At 37.0% G+C, this 17,706-nt stretch overlaps 1 protein-coding gene across 3 annotated transcripts in view; it reads right to left on the bottom strand.

The window, feature by feature from the left end:
* mphosph8 (M-phase phosphoprotein 8) overlaps positions 1-13,843 on the bottom strand; it is a 54,027-nt gene extending 40,184 nt beyond the window's left edge. Inside the window, exons 1-4 of one of the 3 annotated variants that reach the window (XM_039743990.1) lie at positions 13,657-13,843; positions 9,396-9,551; positions 7,530-8,684; positions 4,963-5,077 (exon numbers count right to left, since the gene is read on the bottom strand). In XM_039743990.1, the coding sequence (XP_039599924.1) occupies positions 4,963-5,077; positions 7,530-8,684; positions 9,396-9,551; positions 13,657-13,800 (1,570 nt within the window). In that variant the 5' untranslated portion in view covers positions 13,801-13,843. The remainder of the gene's footprint in view (positions 1-4,962; positions 5,078-7,529; positions 8,685-9,395; positions 9,552-13,656) is intronic. The other 2 variants (XM_039743991.1, XM_039743992.1) reach the window with 2 other exon arrangements.
* Positions 13,844-17,706: the final 3,863 nt, after the last annotated feature.

Here is a 17,706-nt window from a genome sequence, read left to right as displayed (position 1 = left end):
TGACCGTTACGCGTAGAATTTCGAAATGAAACCTGCTTAACTTTTGTAAGTAACCTGTAAGGAATGAGCCTGACAAATTTCAGCCTTCTACCTACATGGGAAGTTGGAGAATTAGTGATGAATGAGTTAGTGAGGGCTTTGCCTTTTATTAGTATAGACAAGTAAATAGGTTAATTTATTTATTATTTTTTTTTTACTATTTTTGATTTCTAGTATGTACTTCTGTTTCTGAACCAAGTCAACACGGAGCTAAAAATTCACAAAATCTGCTAAATATTGTGCCGAGTTGCTTGGTCTAATGGTAGTTAATAAAGGGAAAAGCAGCCAAGAAATCTATGACTCATCTTCTACCTACCTCATGTCAATGCTTACAGTGCACAGGTTGCAAAGGGTGCCATGAGGTGCTAAATATGCCTTACCCATCCTATTCACCAGACCTTTGCTCAGTGTAAATACCATATTTTCTCTAGTCTGAGCAGCTACCTCACACAGCACACCATACAAACAATGGAAAAAGTCAGTCAGTTACAGAAGATAAAAAAAACAAAGATTTTTCTATGTTTCTCATAATACATCAGGCTCAAAATGTGTTGATCACTCAGTATATATCCACATTTATATATACACTAGCAAAATACCCGCGCTTCGCAACAGCGAAGTACTGCATTAAAATTTTTATTAAGAAGAAAATTAAACCTTTTAAAACTAAGGGAAAATATGCCAATAATTATTTGTTAAGGATCTCTTTGTATACCATGTTGTCAGTTCGGCCCTCCAGTTGTAACATGACCAAGCTTTGCGCTGAGCTTACTCTTGAGCATGCAACTTACAGTTGGCCATGTGAACAGTAATCTTGTCTCAAATCTCACAGCTTGGAGGCAGCTCGAGTTTCATGGTTTGTTTCAATTATGACAGTATTTGCAGGATTTGTTGTGTTGAAGTGACATTTGGCATCTGTCAAGCATTGTAAGCACACAACCGGTTTCATCGATAAAATCACATCCAGCTTTTGAAGAGTTTAAACATTCATAAACATCAAAAAGTGTCCACTTCTGAAATCGTCACCTGTGAATCTAAGATGTTTAAGAGGCATTGGCGGTTGTCGAAAGGTGTAAAATATTTGGCCATTTTGGTACACTTGAAAGCAACAACCGAACAATTCAGTGGCAGCCATCAACTCACATGCAGAACCATAGGTGAAGGGCTTAAGCATTTCACTCTTATAGTGCTCCTGTGTAGTATAATTATCTCCTGTACTGTCATCAGTCCACACCTTGAACCTGTCCCAGTCATTCAATACATAAGACACAATGTTCCTCCGGATATCAAGCGCGAGCCTGATATGGCCGTGCAATATGATCATCTCGATAGACATGGTAATGGGGGTTGGAATGATAAAGGAGATGGGTACCTGAGCAATGTAAAGTAAGTGTAAAATATCTACACAATAACTATAATTGTAATAAACAAACAATAAAACAGCAGAGAAGCCGTGGATTAAACAAAAAGGCTGTAGTTATCAGTAGGGAGACATGAATCCCATGGCGAAGCAAGGAAGGGAATGTAGAGACCGGAGCGACGAACGGTCTTATATAGGCAGGCAGCCAACAACATGGGAGGCGTTGGGTTGGGGGACCCAATGCCGCCTCACGGTGACCGAGCTGCAGGCTATGGACGTATATATGTACGCAAGTAGGATTCAGTTAGCGTTGGGAACCCGTGTACCAAATTTCTTGAAGATGGGCCCATAAGTAACAAAGACTATTGAAAAGTTCAATATGGCGGCCGACAGTGGCATCATACCACCGAAACAAGTACGTCATTAGTTTCGGTTAGCTCAGGGAAGCCGCCTACCAAATTTCGAGAAGATGGGGCCATAAATAAGAAAGTTCAACATGGTGTACGTTGTTGACCGTTATGACCATTACACGTAGAATTTCGAAATGAAACCTGCTTAACTGTCATAAGTAAGCTGTAAGGAATGAGCCTGCCAAATTTCAGCCTTCTACATCCACAAGAAGTTGGAGAATTAGTGACGTTGGAAAGTTCAATATGGCAGCCGACAGTGGTGTCATACCAACGAAATAAGTACGGGCATCGGTTTCCGTTAAAAGTTCAATGTGGCGGCCGACAGTGGCATCATACCACTGAAATAAGTACCAAATTTCAGCCTTTTACCTACACGGGAAGTAGGAGAATTAGTGACGTTGGAAAGTTCAATATGGCGGCTGACAGTGGCGCCATACCACCAAATAAGTATGTACATTGGTTTCGTTAGCGCAGGGAAGCCACGTACCAAATTTCGTGAAGATGGGGCCATGAATAAGAAAGTTCAATATGGCGGACGTTGTTGACCGTTACGCGTAGTATTTCAAAATGAAACCTGCTTAATTTTTGTAAGTAAGCTGTAAGGAATGGACCTTACAGTGAAAAAGAGTGAAAAATTGAAGGGGGTCTGAATACTTTCCGTACCCACTGTACATACTTGATGATGCAAGATGGTGTTTAGTATACATAGCAACAATGATATTACTGCTAAGAAATCATATTGTCCATGACCAGAAAATTTCTGGTGCGAACAATTTGTAGCAGAGTAAGACGTTGTATGGATGCCAACTAGTACCTCCAAATCTGAGGTCATGGTCTTCTCCAAAAAAAGGTAGTGGCTTGGTCTCTTTAAGAAAAGGGCAAGTAGAGGCAATCAAGAAAGTCGAGAGGTCTTCTTCATGAGTTATTGTACAGCTGATAAGATTGGACAATGAATCCGAGTAGCAGCAGAAATTGTACAGACTTTGAATAGCATTAATAATAAAACATTTAACAGGTACCTTTAACACTCAAGGTCACCTTACAATGAAATTAAATAACATTAGTAAAATATAAAAACAAAGAGGACAATAAAATCAAATAGTAATAAGGTATAGAGGTAGTAGCAAACATACAAAGATAACAGGCAGTAACAATGTTAAATTAATAATTGGTATGCCAGTTTGAAAAGATACGTTTTGAAGGCAGTTTAAAAATGTGTTATTGAGTCCAGTTGACGGATATGAGAGGGAAGAGAATTCCAGAGTTGAGGAGCGGAGCACTACGAGAGGACGCTCAAGCTCACATACAACTGAGTTTGATGCGTGGTACAGAAAGTAATGCTGCAAATGTGAATTTGTGAATTTCCCCTTGAGATTAATAAAGTATCTATCTAAATGTGGTACTGAGTGAGCGAGCGGGAGTGCAAGTCTGTAGGAGATCAGTAAGGTAGGCAGGAGAGAGGTTGTGGAGAGCTTTAAATGTTAAGACCAGTATTTTGTATTGTATTTGGTAGTAAATAGGGAGCCAGTAAAGTTGAGTTATAATATGTTCAGTGGATTTAGAACAGGTTATTATCCTAGCAGCAGAATTTTGAAGAAGCTGTAAGTGATGGATACGTTTTTGTGGGATGCCAGATAGAATAGCATTACAGTAATCTTCACATGAAGTGACTAGGGCATTAGCCAATACTTCAGGACTGTATTGTGCAAGAACAGAACGAAGACTAGAAATGTTTCAGAGATAGAAGAAGGCAGTCCAAGAAACACTACTTATATGGGAAGAAAAAGAGAGGGTACTGTCTAGAATGATACCCAGGCTCTTAACCTGGGAAGAGACCTTTGTGTTAATGTTGTTAATTAAAAAAAGAATAATGGTTAACCTTAGCGAGTGTAGATTTACAACCAATGAGGAGCACCTCAGTTTTATTGGTATTTAATTGAAGAAAATTGTGAGTTATTGTGGCGGTGGAGATAAAGCTCTCAGGCAAAATTGATTTTTTGGTCAGTCTACATACCCACTCATACCTATGAAAAATAGAATTAGGTAATAACCCAAGATCCTAAGTGCAAGCAGCCAGAGATATGATTTTTGTGCTGGCTCCCTTTTGATGACAGGGCAAGAAACACACAAGTACAGAGAAACCTCTAAGTAGAAGTGTTGCTTATTCAAATTGACACTAGCCAGGTGATGTGGTTGAAAATGTACTTAAAGCCAACGTCAGATTACATAACTTTTTATCGTGGGGTATGTCGGATCTACCGACTGCAGTTGCTGATCTTGCCACGGAACCAATGTCAAATTACACGACTGAAAAACGCAGCCAATGTCACATTTACTGACTGTGCATTAATATTCCAGCACAGTTATGCATAACTCTTTTCTTGACAGCCAAAAGCGTGTGACCTGAAGAAGCATGTGCTGTTTGAAAAGTTAACAGCAGTGGAAAGTTAACAATCTCGGCCCTTTATTTTTTTTGTTCCCTTCTGTTATAGTATGTAAAATATGAAAAATCAGACAGAAGAGCTTCTCTTCTGTTTGTGAGATCAACAGCCCCTGGGTTGCCTGATGCTGTACAAAGGGTTAACAGCTGCAGTAAGTTCAGCTGCAATCTTGGCCCTTTTCTTTTTTACCATTTTGAAACAGACAGGCTTCTCTTCTATTGGTGAGGTTCAAAATAAAAGTTTCTTATTCCTTGTCACTACATACTATTCATTGTAATTCCAAGATTAGCATTCATTGGTTTTCAGCTCTCCTTCACAGACAGCTTGCTTTTCTGACCAAAGACAAAATTTGATTTTATTGTTGCAAGTCAAAGACCAGTTGGCCTCAGTGTCTGGCTATGTCACATTTAGCATTCGGTTTCACAGAAGTGTGTCACCAACTGCCTCTGAAACTTAAAGATTATGTGAATGTAGGCTACAATTGAAAATCGCTGGAAAAGTCACAAAGTGATATAAACTTGTCTGGAAGCTCATGGGAAATAGAAGCTAGAAGAAGCTATTGTGGATAGGCTGGTCTGGTCTGTCCTGCTCAACCACAAATCTCACCAGAACAAGCAGACTGAAAGAAAAGTGAATTGCATTCTAGACACAAAATAAATTACAGACAATTCACACATATTCAAAAAAGGAAAAACTAATAACACATGCTTACTTTCAGGCTGTCTTATTTCCAGACATTTTGACTCTGCGATGCTTTTATCAATCTTTTCTGGTGGTGCTTTAGAAACAGATGTATCTTTTGCTGGTTTAGACTTCTCAGCCTTGCTCTAAGAGGGGAAAAAATGCATATTAATTGTAAGAAAAAAGCCACAAGTAACAATATTTACCAAACAATGAAAAGTATTAAATAATTTTTAAATATCTCTGGGTGGAAAGGTGAACAGATCATTAGGAATCATTAGGAATGTTAAGGATTAAATGATGTTTTATGAACTTCCATTAAGAGCTTAAGCATAACAATGTATGGTTTGAGAATGTGTTAAAGAAACACTCCACTGAAATACCAAATTTCTTTCAAAGTCAGACATTCCAAATAACCTACCATTTACTATCAAGCAGAAACTGTAAAAACTGGTAATCAGATCTCTTCTCATTTGTGACATTTCTTATGTTCAAAGATAGTGAAATGATACAAAGATGTTGTTGATCACCGCAGCTGAAGGAAAGGGTTTCGTTTGCTAATCAATTATCTTGAATCAGGATACAGCCTTCTATCTAAAAGCACTTTCACCACCTTTAGAGAAAACATTTTACTGAGAAGATACAAGAGTGGAAAGCTATGCTGTCAACAGCTAATGAGATCACACTCGGGACAACAAATGAATTTTATATAAAAATAATATCCCACGACATAGATGAAGTCAATGGTATTAGGCACAAAATTTTCATAGAAGGAGACTGTAACCAAAATAAAAAAAAAAAAAAAACTATGAATTTTCAAAGTTTTAAGTTCAGTCAGCATTAGTGACTGAAACACATTTTAATTTTTTGAGTTGATGTGTGATCAAATTTTTATCTGCCATTATTTAATGATATCTCTAACACCTTTTACTCCAGATACTCGATCGGTGATCGGCAGATCACAAAAAGCAATCTTTTGAGACCCTGCTTTCCTAAGCTTTACAGTAATTAGGTTGCAGTGCTCCTTTATGTGAAGTATTAGGGTAGGTGAGTCAGTACAGTCTTCTTTTGTTAAAGCAAACATCTGTAGTGTAAACAAAGAGAAGCAAGTCAAGTCATACTTTATCAGAGAGAAAGCGCAAGCAAGAGAAGATGGTTATATCAGCCTTTATGTTAAAGAAAAGGGAATTGGTGAAGTCACCCTGTGCAACAGAGTTTGGACAGCAAGCTTGTGTTAAATATAGAACCTTACATTTTCAATTAGAAAAAGATAAAGAAGAATTTTAAATTGCTGCTTAATCAACTGTGTGAGGATATACATACATTTGTTTTGTTAGAGAAATGGTGAAAACTTTTTTTTTTTTTTTAATTAAGCTGTGTTTCAGACAGGTATATTACAGAAAAAATTAAACAGAATAGCATTTTCTTTTATGGCATATGCATTATGGATAAATATTTCTGTACATATTTAAAGGAAATTTTATTTGTTATAGTATTTTATGGTCACTGAGCAATGAGCCTGCAGAATTTAATTTTTCTAATAATAAAATCTACAGTTAAAATAATAATAGTTTAAATTATAACACCACTGAAGTTAACACTTTAATATAGAAGATAAGGATTCTATGAGCCTGGATATGCAGAAGCTTAGTGCAGAAAGTGTTTTATAGGGTTTGTGACAACAACAAAAAAAAAAAAAACTGTCAGAATTAGCCAATTCAGTAACATGAAATTGGCACTGGCCTAAAAAAAAAAAAAAAACCTGACCAGATCATCCCTAATGAAAACCTTTAACATGCTAGATGATGATCTAATAATAGTGAAGTATAAAATTAGGCTTCGATACTTCGTCTGATGGCTCTTTGTCTACTGTAATTGATCCTCAGATTTAACATGGCAAGCTTAATGCAATTATTGACAACATGGAATCTGAATACGCATCTAATTTGAGCAATTCATTGTTCAACAGGCCTGAACAGCACTTTAGAAGTAAATAGCATCAGGAATTTACTTAGCTTAGGAATGATAAAGTTACACATGTGATGTATTGCAACTTTAGTTGTATACCCAATCAGGAAGATGCAAGTACAAAGACCCTTTGAATAGGATTAATCATTTCAAAAAAGGTAAAACCAGAGACTGCCAAAAGTATAAAAGTGCTTGTGATTGTGTAATTGCAAAGTGTTCCCCTAAAGAGAAATTTAAAGATCTGTAAACAAAATTTAAATAAGATTGTATGCAAGGAACGACTGTCCACAAAATACATTCCACAAATCTTGCTACTTAAAATGAACAGAATTTATAATAATGACATTGCAAGTATTACGTTTACTGGAGGTATTTCACTTAAAGTGCAAACATTCTGTTAACATGAATTACATTTTTTTGTATACTTTGATGACTAAAAAAAAAGTAATTACTGCTGAATGCTCCCAAGTAATCTTTTTATTAGTCTGGAGCCCTGTATAGCCATACATACAGCTGAAAGACTTGCCAAGAAGTTCACTGCTGTTGCAGAGACACTGGGACTCGAAGACAGATACACACAGATATACACAGAGAGAGAGAGAGAATAATTAATTAAAATAGTATGCACACCTTTCCAGTTGTTTTGTTCTCAGTTTTGTCTTCCACATTCGTTGTTGCAGTGCCCAAACTTTGCTTTTTAGGAATTCGGTCTTTTGCTTCACAGTTCAGCAAAAATTTCTCAAACAGACTTGGAGATTGGAACTGTTCCTTTTCACTTTCCTCTTGGGAAGATGGTGCAGAAATGCTTTTGCTTTTTGAAGGTGTACCTGAACTAGAACCGATTTTATCAGCATGTTCTTCCTCTTTACTCTTTCCCCTAGATTCCAGTTCTGGTGATGAATCCAAAACTCTGCTTTTTGCTTTTCTTTTGACACCACCAAGTCCTTCACTTGAATCTGAAGACTGTTCAGACTCCTCAGCTCCTGTTTTTGATGATTTTTGAGTTTTCTCACTTGACTCAGTAGACCTACTTGCTGCTAGTATATTTCGTAGTTTTAAATGGGTCGACTCCCTTTTACTCATACTGCTCTCTGAACGTACTCCTTTTTTTTCAAGAATAAGTTCTTTTATATCCTGTAGCTTTACCCTCTGTTCAGAAGCATGCTTTTTCGTTTTCTTTTGCCTTGCATTCTGATCCACAGGACTTTGCTCTAGACAGACAGCAGCATCAGCTTTCATAGTTGAATCAAAAGACGAGGTCGGTTCTTGAGCTTGTTCATCTACAGAGATGTCAGTAGCTTCTGTGCTTACTATGCTCTGCTCATCATGCGAGAGTTCATCTGCAGAACCCTCATCCTTATCTGATGTCTCTTGCTGTGGTTGTGCGGTATCATTAATTTTACTTTCTCTAGATATCTTTTGTTTTTTCTTTGCATCAGTCAATTCTTTTCTAGATTTTCCATTTTCTTTTGCATCATGTTTTTTTTGTTTTTTCGTCCCTTTATGCTCAGTGTCCGCTTCAATAGTTCTTTTCTTTGTTTTTGAAGTCTTCTCATTGACAGGAGAGACTGAAGGGGACTTATCTTGTTGCTCACTTTTAGATTTCTCTGGCTCACATATTTTGTCAACTTTTGATTTCTTATCTTTCTTTGGACTACCTGGAGTAGTATCCAGCTCTTTGAGCTTGTTTTTCTTCTTCTTTATTCGGGGAGATGTGTCTCTGCTATCACAAGGGCCATCACTGTCCGATTCTGCATCAAAAATATCATTCTTTGTTGGCAGCTTCTAATTAAAAAGAAGTAAGAGACACACATTATACCTGTACAGTCAAGCTAGGACAGACAGACAATGATCAACTGATACTAAAGCTTTCCTGATTAACACATTATCAGGTTGCGACATAAAAGTAAGAATCATTTATACCATGGCTATAATTTTCAAGCATCTATACAAGGAAAAGAATTGCTTTTAATTAAAAGTAGCACTGAAGTAATATTCTCATATTTTAGATGGCTTTGCAAAACTGTACTAACCTCTTTTAAAGAAATTCTATCTCACACCTAATTAAATAATTTTTTCCTGGCCTCTTGCCACTGTCTAACTTTCTTTCAATAGTTTACTGGTCAATGATCCATTATGTACCAATGACTACTTTAAAACAGATATACACACTGAAGCTCTGAATATCAGTTGGCTTATCAAAGGAGTTTTAGAACTCACAGAAACTGATTCTGAAATAAAGTTTGCCAACCTAAATCTCTCAGTGTATAATCAGATACATTAAAGACATTACATAATTTAAAATGTCTCTCTTCTTTTTCATCCACTTTTGCTTAGTGAAGTTTATGAAGTCAACATACAGTTATCCAGGATTGACCATTCCTCTCCTGGTAAAAGTGTACAGCGTATGCTGACATTCTAAGATAGCCAAGAAAAGTAACCACAACGTGAAGAATGCAATATAAAAAATAAATCAACAATTTGTTAGAAGCCTACCACACTTTCTTTCTTTGCAGTTCTGGTTTTGGTTTCTGTCATCTTTCGCTGAAATGCATGTAGTACTTCTTTACAGTCCTCCAAATGCTCTTCTGGCTCCCAAGTGTCATCATCCGAAGCATAGCCTTTCCACCTGACTCTGTACGTAATCATACCCTGAAACATAAATAAGCAGGTACCAAACAGAAAATTAGCTGTAACTGCTAGGCTTGATCAAGTATATCATCCCTATACTAGGAATAAATATCACACCAATATACTAACCCAAGTAAAAAATTGATTATTAATCTAACTAAAGGTTCAGTGTTGTAAGGAGTAAAAGATGAAAATTATTTTTTCTTCTGAGCTCACACCCTCCCAAATAAGTAATAATCACTTTGAAATGAGCAAATACACAACATGCTGTGTTGCAGTTACCACTCACCAGCAAACATATCTTCTCAGTAGACTCTTTCCCGTTAATATTTTTCAAAAAGGCATAGTTTTCACTGAAATACAGTCTTTTATAGTGGCACTTGAAAGTTGCCTTGCATAAAACTGTTATGAGAATTAAAAAAAAAATTGTATATTTTCATATTAATTATGAATATTACAATGTTAGGATATATGTGTAACAAAATTTCATACAGAAAATATGCCATCAAAAAAACAAAAACACTATTGTATGATGTTGTGGTTCATTTTTTGCAGAAAATTTGGAGCTATGCTTATATGTCAGAAAAAAATGTACTAAATTGATGACATTTTATTAAGGAATGCATTTTTTTGTTTCTGGCATGAGAACTAAGTGTAAAGAATTCTTTGTGTATTTTCTTTAAAGCTTCTTATCTAAAGTGGCACATGACTCAAATGTAATTTGTTGGAATTTTTTGATTTTAGGAAAAGTTTATTCGACCATTGAACGATATTTTACATAGGCTGATAAATAAGAAAATCATTTAGCTTTTCTATTTTCTCTGAACAAATGGTACAAAATCACTTCTGCTTCTTCATATTGTAAGGTTTCTGAACTCTTTTGGGATCCCACCCAACGGGGCGACATGCGTAAGTGCGTCCTGAAGCATGATTGCCGCGTCTGTGGAAGATTGTTTGTCCGTTGCCAGAACAGGACAACAGCAGGCTTACAGCGCTGCAGAAGCAAATCTTAAAAGGTCGTGGTCGCGCTAGAAGTCCCTGTCTTACATCCCAAAACATGACGCAGAGTCTCAGTACTTTAGGAAAACCAGCGTTATTCAGCTTGAACCAGGAAGAGCACAGTTATTTATTGTAGCAGGATCTGCCACTCTGCTATACACAGACAGCAGTCAGGCAGGGTTGTGGCTAGGTTGGTGGCCAAGTAACCCTGTTCCCTGCATTTACAATGTTCCTTGCATATCCTCATCGAGATTTTTTCTGTTTGATTCACCGGCGAGCCGCAGCACATCTTTGAGCCTGTTGTTGCCCCGGCAACAGATAAACAGTCGGGATGCTCTTCAGTGTGTTGTCCCGTTGACGGAGGTACCAAGAAAGTTTACAAACCTCACATTTTCTAGAATGAATGCCGCATTAATAGGAACGTTTCTTGAAAGAGCATCACTGAACCACATAAAGACGGCTCGTTCGACATCTTCAAATGCATCAGTTTACATACGGTTGCAACCCGAGATTTTTCTTCTTTTTTTGTTCTGTCTTTCAAGAAAGTTGACAGTGTCGATGGTGAAATTCTGAATTCACTGGCAACGTCTTTTTTCTTTTTGCTGGAATTGAGAACCGCAAAATTTGAAGTTTTTTTTTTTCCTAATATGAACTGTTGTCATTTTTTCGTGTCTGCCGTTTCCATAAGAGGGTGACAATGTGTTAAATTCCAATAGATGTTTTTAAAATGTGGAAAAGCAATAAGCAAAAGGTATCACTGAAAACAAGCGAAAACAAAAACAGCAAGCTGTACAAGTAAAGTTCAAAGAAAGAAAAAAAAAAAAAGACAGTGTTTCTGTTTGGGGATCGTTGTGCAACTGAGCTGTGACCACAGGAAAAAACTGCACTGTGGATGATTCATTCAGGCATTTCAAGGTCACTTCGTTGTAATGAAAGTATATGCGGAATGTACTTCGTAGTAACGAGATTTCTATAGACTCATGTCATAAGGGGAAACTGTCGGGACCAATGTACTTCATTGTAATGAAAATTTCGTTGTAAAGATATTTGTTGTAATGGAATTTTACCTGCATGTGTGTGCATGTGTATTTATATTTTTATACTTTTTTAGCAAGCTGGACCTCACCAATATTTCATGTCAAGATCAGGTATGCAGAGAGGGGCAAAACTGGTGAACATGAGCGGAGGACTGGAATTAATTGTGGCAGGAACTAGATGGGTGCAAGGTGGGGAGGAAAAAAAAAAAAAATTTGCACATGCCAGCACCTACCTATTACCGTACTACTACTACTACTACTAATGCTAATGCTGCCGCTGTGCAGTATGCTGTGAGTTTTGCACATTGGAACACTTTTCCTTTGTGCAAGCACGCAGTGTTCTTCTCCAGCACCACAGTGTTGGTTACGTACCTTCAATTTTAATAACATTTCATAAATTTTCTCTTTTGTTATAATGAATCTACTATAACATTGTTATGGCCAATAAACATGTGTGTGGTGCTGGAATTGTCACAAAAATTGAAATTATTAAACAGTTACAAAATGGTCTTTCAAGTATTGCTTCGATTCGTATCTGTAAACTGATTTGCAATTTTCTTTTAAAATTCGGCTATATTTTGTTAATATATTGTGACGTTCGGGCAGCTTGTGATGCGCTGTACAGGAGCAGAAAGGGTGGAATGAAGGCTGTTAATGGGGAGACTGGGTGAAGGGCTTCTGTGGGATTCAGGAGACAATAAGCAGGAGTGTTTGTGATATAAAGAAAAAATAATGCAAGTGGCAAGAAATAAACTGATTAGTAGGGAAAGCTTTCTTTTACTGTTTAGGACGTGTGCTCTGTAACTCAGATAACGGTGTACAAGACATGCACCGTTTGTTAAGGAACGAAGGCTTCAAGTAAAACAGAAAACTCCAGTACCGCCGAGTTGCAGTTGCTTATTACACTAGTCGTTACAGTATTATATGTATTAATTTTAAAATAGTTTTGTTTTGTAAATAAATATGATTATTCGCAAAACTCATCTACTGTACACCATTTTTAAAGTAGCTGTTCTGTTATCCGTCTTTTTACTTATCCGTCACAGCCTTGGTCCTGACCCCTGACGGATAATGGAGGTTTTATTGTAAATGAATAGTCAAAACTAACCAGAGAACTATACAAATTATGGGATGTTTAGTTTGTTTTTTTTTAGATATAAACTTTGCTTTAATTTGAGGAAATGTCACAAGGTTTTACCCTGAATATATTCAATTTGGGATGCTTTTACTGATTTCAATACACAAACACGAGTCATATCTGACCCAAAGGTGTTGTGAGGGTTAAAAAGCAAACGCTACTGTATGGTCAGATAGCCAGGAAGAAAAACAAAAGCTCCATTTGATTGGATGTTGGGAAAATAAATCCACATAAGCTCCATGAGTTAAAGACCACCTTCAAATGTACCAAATGGTTGGAGAATCTAAACTTGTGAAGTTTTGAGAGTGGCAATATCAGTCAATTGCCCTACTCGCTGGCTCAGTTTTAACAGGCTTTTTCCAAAACAGATCACACTTAATATTAGACCTTTGGCTGCCAGTTTAGATTTGCACATCAACCTACCTGCATGTGTTCTGATAGCGAAATTAAAACAGCGAATGTAACATATTACTACAGCATTTACAGGTATCAAGTAACACATCAGGAATGCCATTCACTTTAATGCAATTAAATCTGGAACTGAATAATTTAGACTTTAAGAAAGTCCAGGAAGTATTTAACTCGTAAATGTTTTTTTTCCATGGGGAGCATATGCACAATGCGCCAGACTTCTTTTAACATAAAAAAATGAAAGACACGTGAACCGGGTAGGGGGAGTTCGTTTTATGTAAATGTATACGAGCTGCGCTGTAGTATTTGTAAATTACTAATTCTTCCATTCTCTTCAAAAAGTCCAGCAGACAGTATTAAAATGACACAGTGTACATATCGTTCAATCAAATGCAGCACTCGGCGATTTATTCCCGCCACGGCCGCAATCACCGAAAGGAACTTTTAAACAAACGTTCAGATATACACAATTCACACAGCCCATCTGGGCCTGTAAAACAGAACGCGTTAAAATACCATTGAGTTCTTAACACTCCCGTACCTTTTCCACTTTCATGTCGATGATTCGCTCCACTTCAAAAACATCATCTTCTTCATCCTGTTCACTGTCTCCTAAATCCGAACGTTCAGCTCCTGCTGCAGTCTCCATCTCTGCTTCACTCCGTTGCTCTGCCTGCGTCGCCATGTCACTTCGCTTTTCGCAGTTTTGTACGCAAGGGCCGGACACTGTGTGCGTAGGGGAGGAGCCTATTTTCTCTTATCCAATCAATACTTAGGAAAGTTACGTTACACCAATCAATTTAAGAGGTATGTCAATGGGCGGGTACCTTAAAAAACATAAACTTAGCCAATTGAATTGTGTTTCGGAGCCGAAAAAAATGGGAGGTTACAAGTTTGTGAAAGAAAGTCCAATAAGAGAAGGGATATTTGACTTCATTGATGTTCAATCGTTTTTAAATAAATTAAATGAACTTTTACATGTCAAGGAGAGTTGGGACGAGTTCAGGTACTGTGGTATTTGGTTATTGTGGAGAACTAGCTTAAACTTCTTTTTCAGACGCTATTTCAACGCTGGAAGTGTTTTTCACCTCGTGCGGCATGACGGAGTTGAAAAGGTAGAAATTAGCAGTGGTGAAGAAGTAAGCACATCACATTTAAAACAAAAATGTGTTATTCATATATTGGATACATGTGGATTTCCCCTTGGGGTTAATAAATATCTATCTATCTATATATCTATCTATCTGTCTATTATGAACTTTTCCATGTTCCTGCCGTAACAAGATCAGTTACGTCATCCTTTAGTGATGTTTATTAACGTGGGAACAGAACTGAGTTACAGTACAAATATTCTAATGAATGAATCATGCAGACCCTAGAATGCTGATGACTTAACCGAACATCACAAGAAACAAACTTAAGCTAGCACGTTAGATTTGTGAACACAACAAGCTGGACATGCTCTGTAATGTCATACCTTTAAAAGTAAACCTTTAGTACAGCTGAGCCAATTTGACCACCTCACTGCCACCTACAAGCCTGTGATTGACCGCAGCAGCTCTCTGATTCAATCCAGAAGTTCTTATGTGTGTTTGGGGGGTTGTTTTTAACAATATTTATTGTAGCAGACAACCAGGGACCTTGCCCCACCGGGACGCCTCGAGAAGGGAAGGACCGGGAGAGGAGCCATATCTTCCCTGACGTGCAAAAGGGCAGCACCCCTGGATGGCATCCGGGCCAGCTCAACCCTGAGGGTTCCGTGCCCACCGCCAGGGGGTGCCTGGATGGTTCCCTGGTTGCTGCCAGAACAGGAACCAGACACACTCGGAGTGCTTTCGGGTGCAAGGGCAGACCTATGAATATATACATGCTTCTATACAGTAAGCATTTCACTACAAATTGTACTATATGTGTAATTTATATGTGACAAATAAAATTTGATTAAATTTTTGGGTTGTCTTGAGACCTCAGCTTCACAACACAAGCCGTTAAGGACTTAATAACCGTTGCTTGAAATACATTTTGAAGATTTTAAGAAGCAGACAATCAAGAGGTTCACAGGTTTGCCCATAGGGGGACTGAGTCTAGTCCTCCGCTTGCTGTCAAATCCCAGTTCTCTTGGACCCTGCACATCTTCAAACCACACAATTATGAATTACAGTGTAACTTACATACTAGCTTAGCAGTTGACTTTGATATATCTCAAATATACGTTTTATTAGTCAAAATACGACTATACATGAAAAGTAAAATTGCACTTATGTGTAAATCCACTTTTTTCTAGTGAAAACCTAAAGAGTTTTCATTCATTTCTGTGGTGCTTTTAGTGAGTGATACCTGTGATTGTATTTTGATTAGCTGATATTTGACGTGCAGGTATTTTTAATTAAATATGACTTAATTAAATAGCCCTTGTTTTCTTTTTACTGTTGCCGATGACACAGGTATTTGGCATTTATTTAAGGAAGCTGCCAACTGAGGAACTGAAAGATCTTTGTTTCACAAACTAAGTACTCTGGTGTCGTCCACCTCGTATGCAGATGTGTATCTGGGCCTTCCCTTTATTTTTCCATTCTGGTTAAGTCCAGTTTGCTCTCTTCTCTCAAGACAGTAACAGACACCTTTGTATTCATTTTTTTTTTTTTGCCAAACTGTCATATGTAATAGCATTCATTCTGCATAAAAACAATATACTGGCATGTTTATTGGGAAAGCTGTTTCATTTTGGACATTTCTGGATCCAGAAGTGAACTTTAGAAATGCCAGAACCCTGCAATCTAACTGAACAAGTAACAGGTTTCAGCGGTGCTAATGCAATTACAAAGGTTTCTCTGATAACCAATTTGCATTTAAAAGGACTAATTTAAGGATAAGCTAAAAGAGAACCATTAGAACACCGGGATTTGTTTCCTGCTTTGCGCCCTGTGTTGGCTGGGATTGGCTCCAGCAGACCCCCATGACCCTGTAGTTTGGATATAGCGGGTTGGATAATGGATGGATAGAACACTGAATGATTATTAACAGTATTATCAAAGGTATTTAATGTATTCAACAACAACAATTAAGGGGAAATATAACTTATAAGACCGTGTTTTGAAGAGGAAAATGAAAAACAGTCACTCAAGTTTTTTTGTCTCTTTTAATTTCATTGTCTTTTGTGTACTTATATATTCATCATCTATAATTTTTGAGTTATTCATACAGTACATTGTATTATTTTGCTTTTTAAAATAAGCGTGTTTGAGTTGCTCTTAGAGTTTTGATATTTGCAGTTCATACTGACAGAGAAAGTGGTGTTATGTGGAGACTTTGCCCAAACAACCAAATTAAAAAAATAAATAACTAAATAAACAAAAAGCACATAATTCTTAGCTGCTGCTGTCATAGAAAAGCATTAAAAAAATTCTCTGAACCTTTTCCACTCCTGTCATATCTTCTTTATAATTTGGCAAGCCTCCCAAGTTTATTACATATCTTAAATGTATATCTTTGTTCTTTACTTTTTGTGTGTTTCTGATTTTTTATGTGAGTATTTAAAATCAACAGCCTGAACTTTGATATCTCCATGTAAACTCTTACTTTAGGTGTGTTTCCCTAAAATCTAATGTCACTGTCACATCTCTTTCTTTGTCCATATGAAAATGCTCAGCTCCCAGTAAACTGATTTTGTCGAAATTTTGTACACGTATCCCTTAAGGACATTTTTCAGGAAAATCCAGTTTTCCATAAAACATCTCCCGTTTATAAATAATTGGTGAGTTTTTGAAATTATCTATTTTAAAATGGAAAAACATTCTGTGAAACCTAAATTACGGATTAATTTACTATTTCACATTTACCTTGAGAGTGTTTTTTTCAACTTATATATTTTGTGTACAATGTTTTCCTCCATTCCACACCATGCCATTCACTGCCAACAGCACAACAGATCTCCAATGCAAGTTATTGAAATGCCCGCAATGTTGGCAGCCATGTAGGTAGGAGCCCTCCCTCATATCACCCTATTAGTGTGAACATTTGCAACACCAACTTACAACTACTGCTGCTTGAAGATGTAACAGGTAAGTTTAAGTGATCTTTGTAACTTTAAGATAAATAATGCAGGCAAGGAAAACAAAAATTCACTTAACATTTGTCGAAATACATGAGAAAGGAAAGGGGCTCCATAAGCATGGCTCTGTAAAGTACAGTATTATGCATTCAGTATACTGAATAAACATGTACTTATTTGTTATGTTACACTGAAAACAAGCCTGTGGCTGCATATTTCACAGACACTATAATCTACTCGCAAAGTGCCACAATGATCATCTGCCATGGTCAACACAGCTAAAAAATGGATCTTGAAACTTCAAAATTAAATTTTAACTCTCCATCAGGTACTTCTTTCAAAAATGTAAAGTTTAAAAAATATGAACTACAATTAGTCATTGACTCTCCACAGCCAACAAACATCACTTGATACAATTTTTACATAACTTGAGTTGGAGTCTGCTGCCTGTGAAAGGTACAGCATGTTATCCAACTCAAGCCTTTTTGACTATTCACCTATTTCAACTATATGATACTGTAAAATGCAATTACTTTAAGT

The sequence above is a fragment of the Polypterus senegalus genome, chromosome 2 (assembly GCF_016835505.1).
Source record: "Polypterus senegalus isolate Bchr_013 chromosome 2, ASM1683550v1, whole genome shotgun sequence".
NCBI classification, from domain to species: Eukaryota; Metazoa; Chordata; class Cladistia; order Polypteriformes; family Polypteridae; genus Polypterus; species Polypterus senegalus.
Note: the sequence above shows the minus strand (reverse complement) of the source record. Positions and strands in the feature narration are given on the sequence as shown.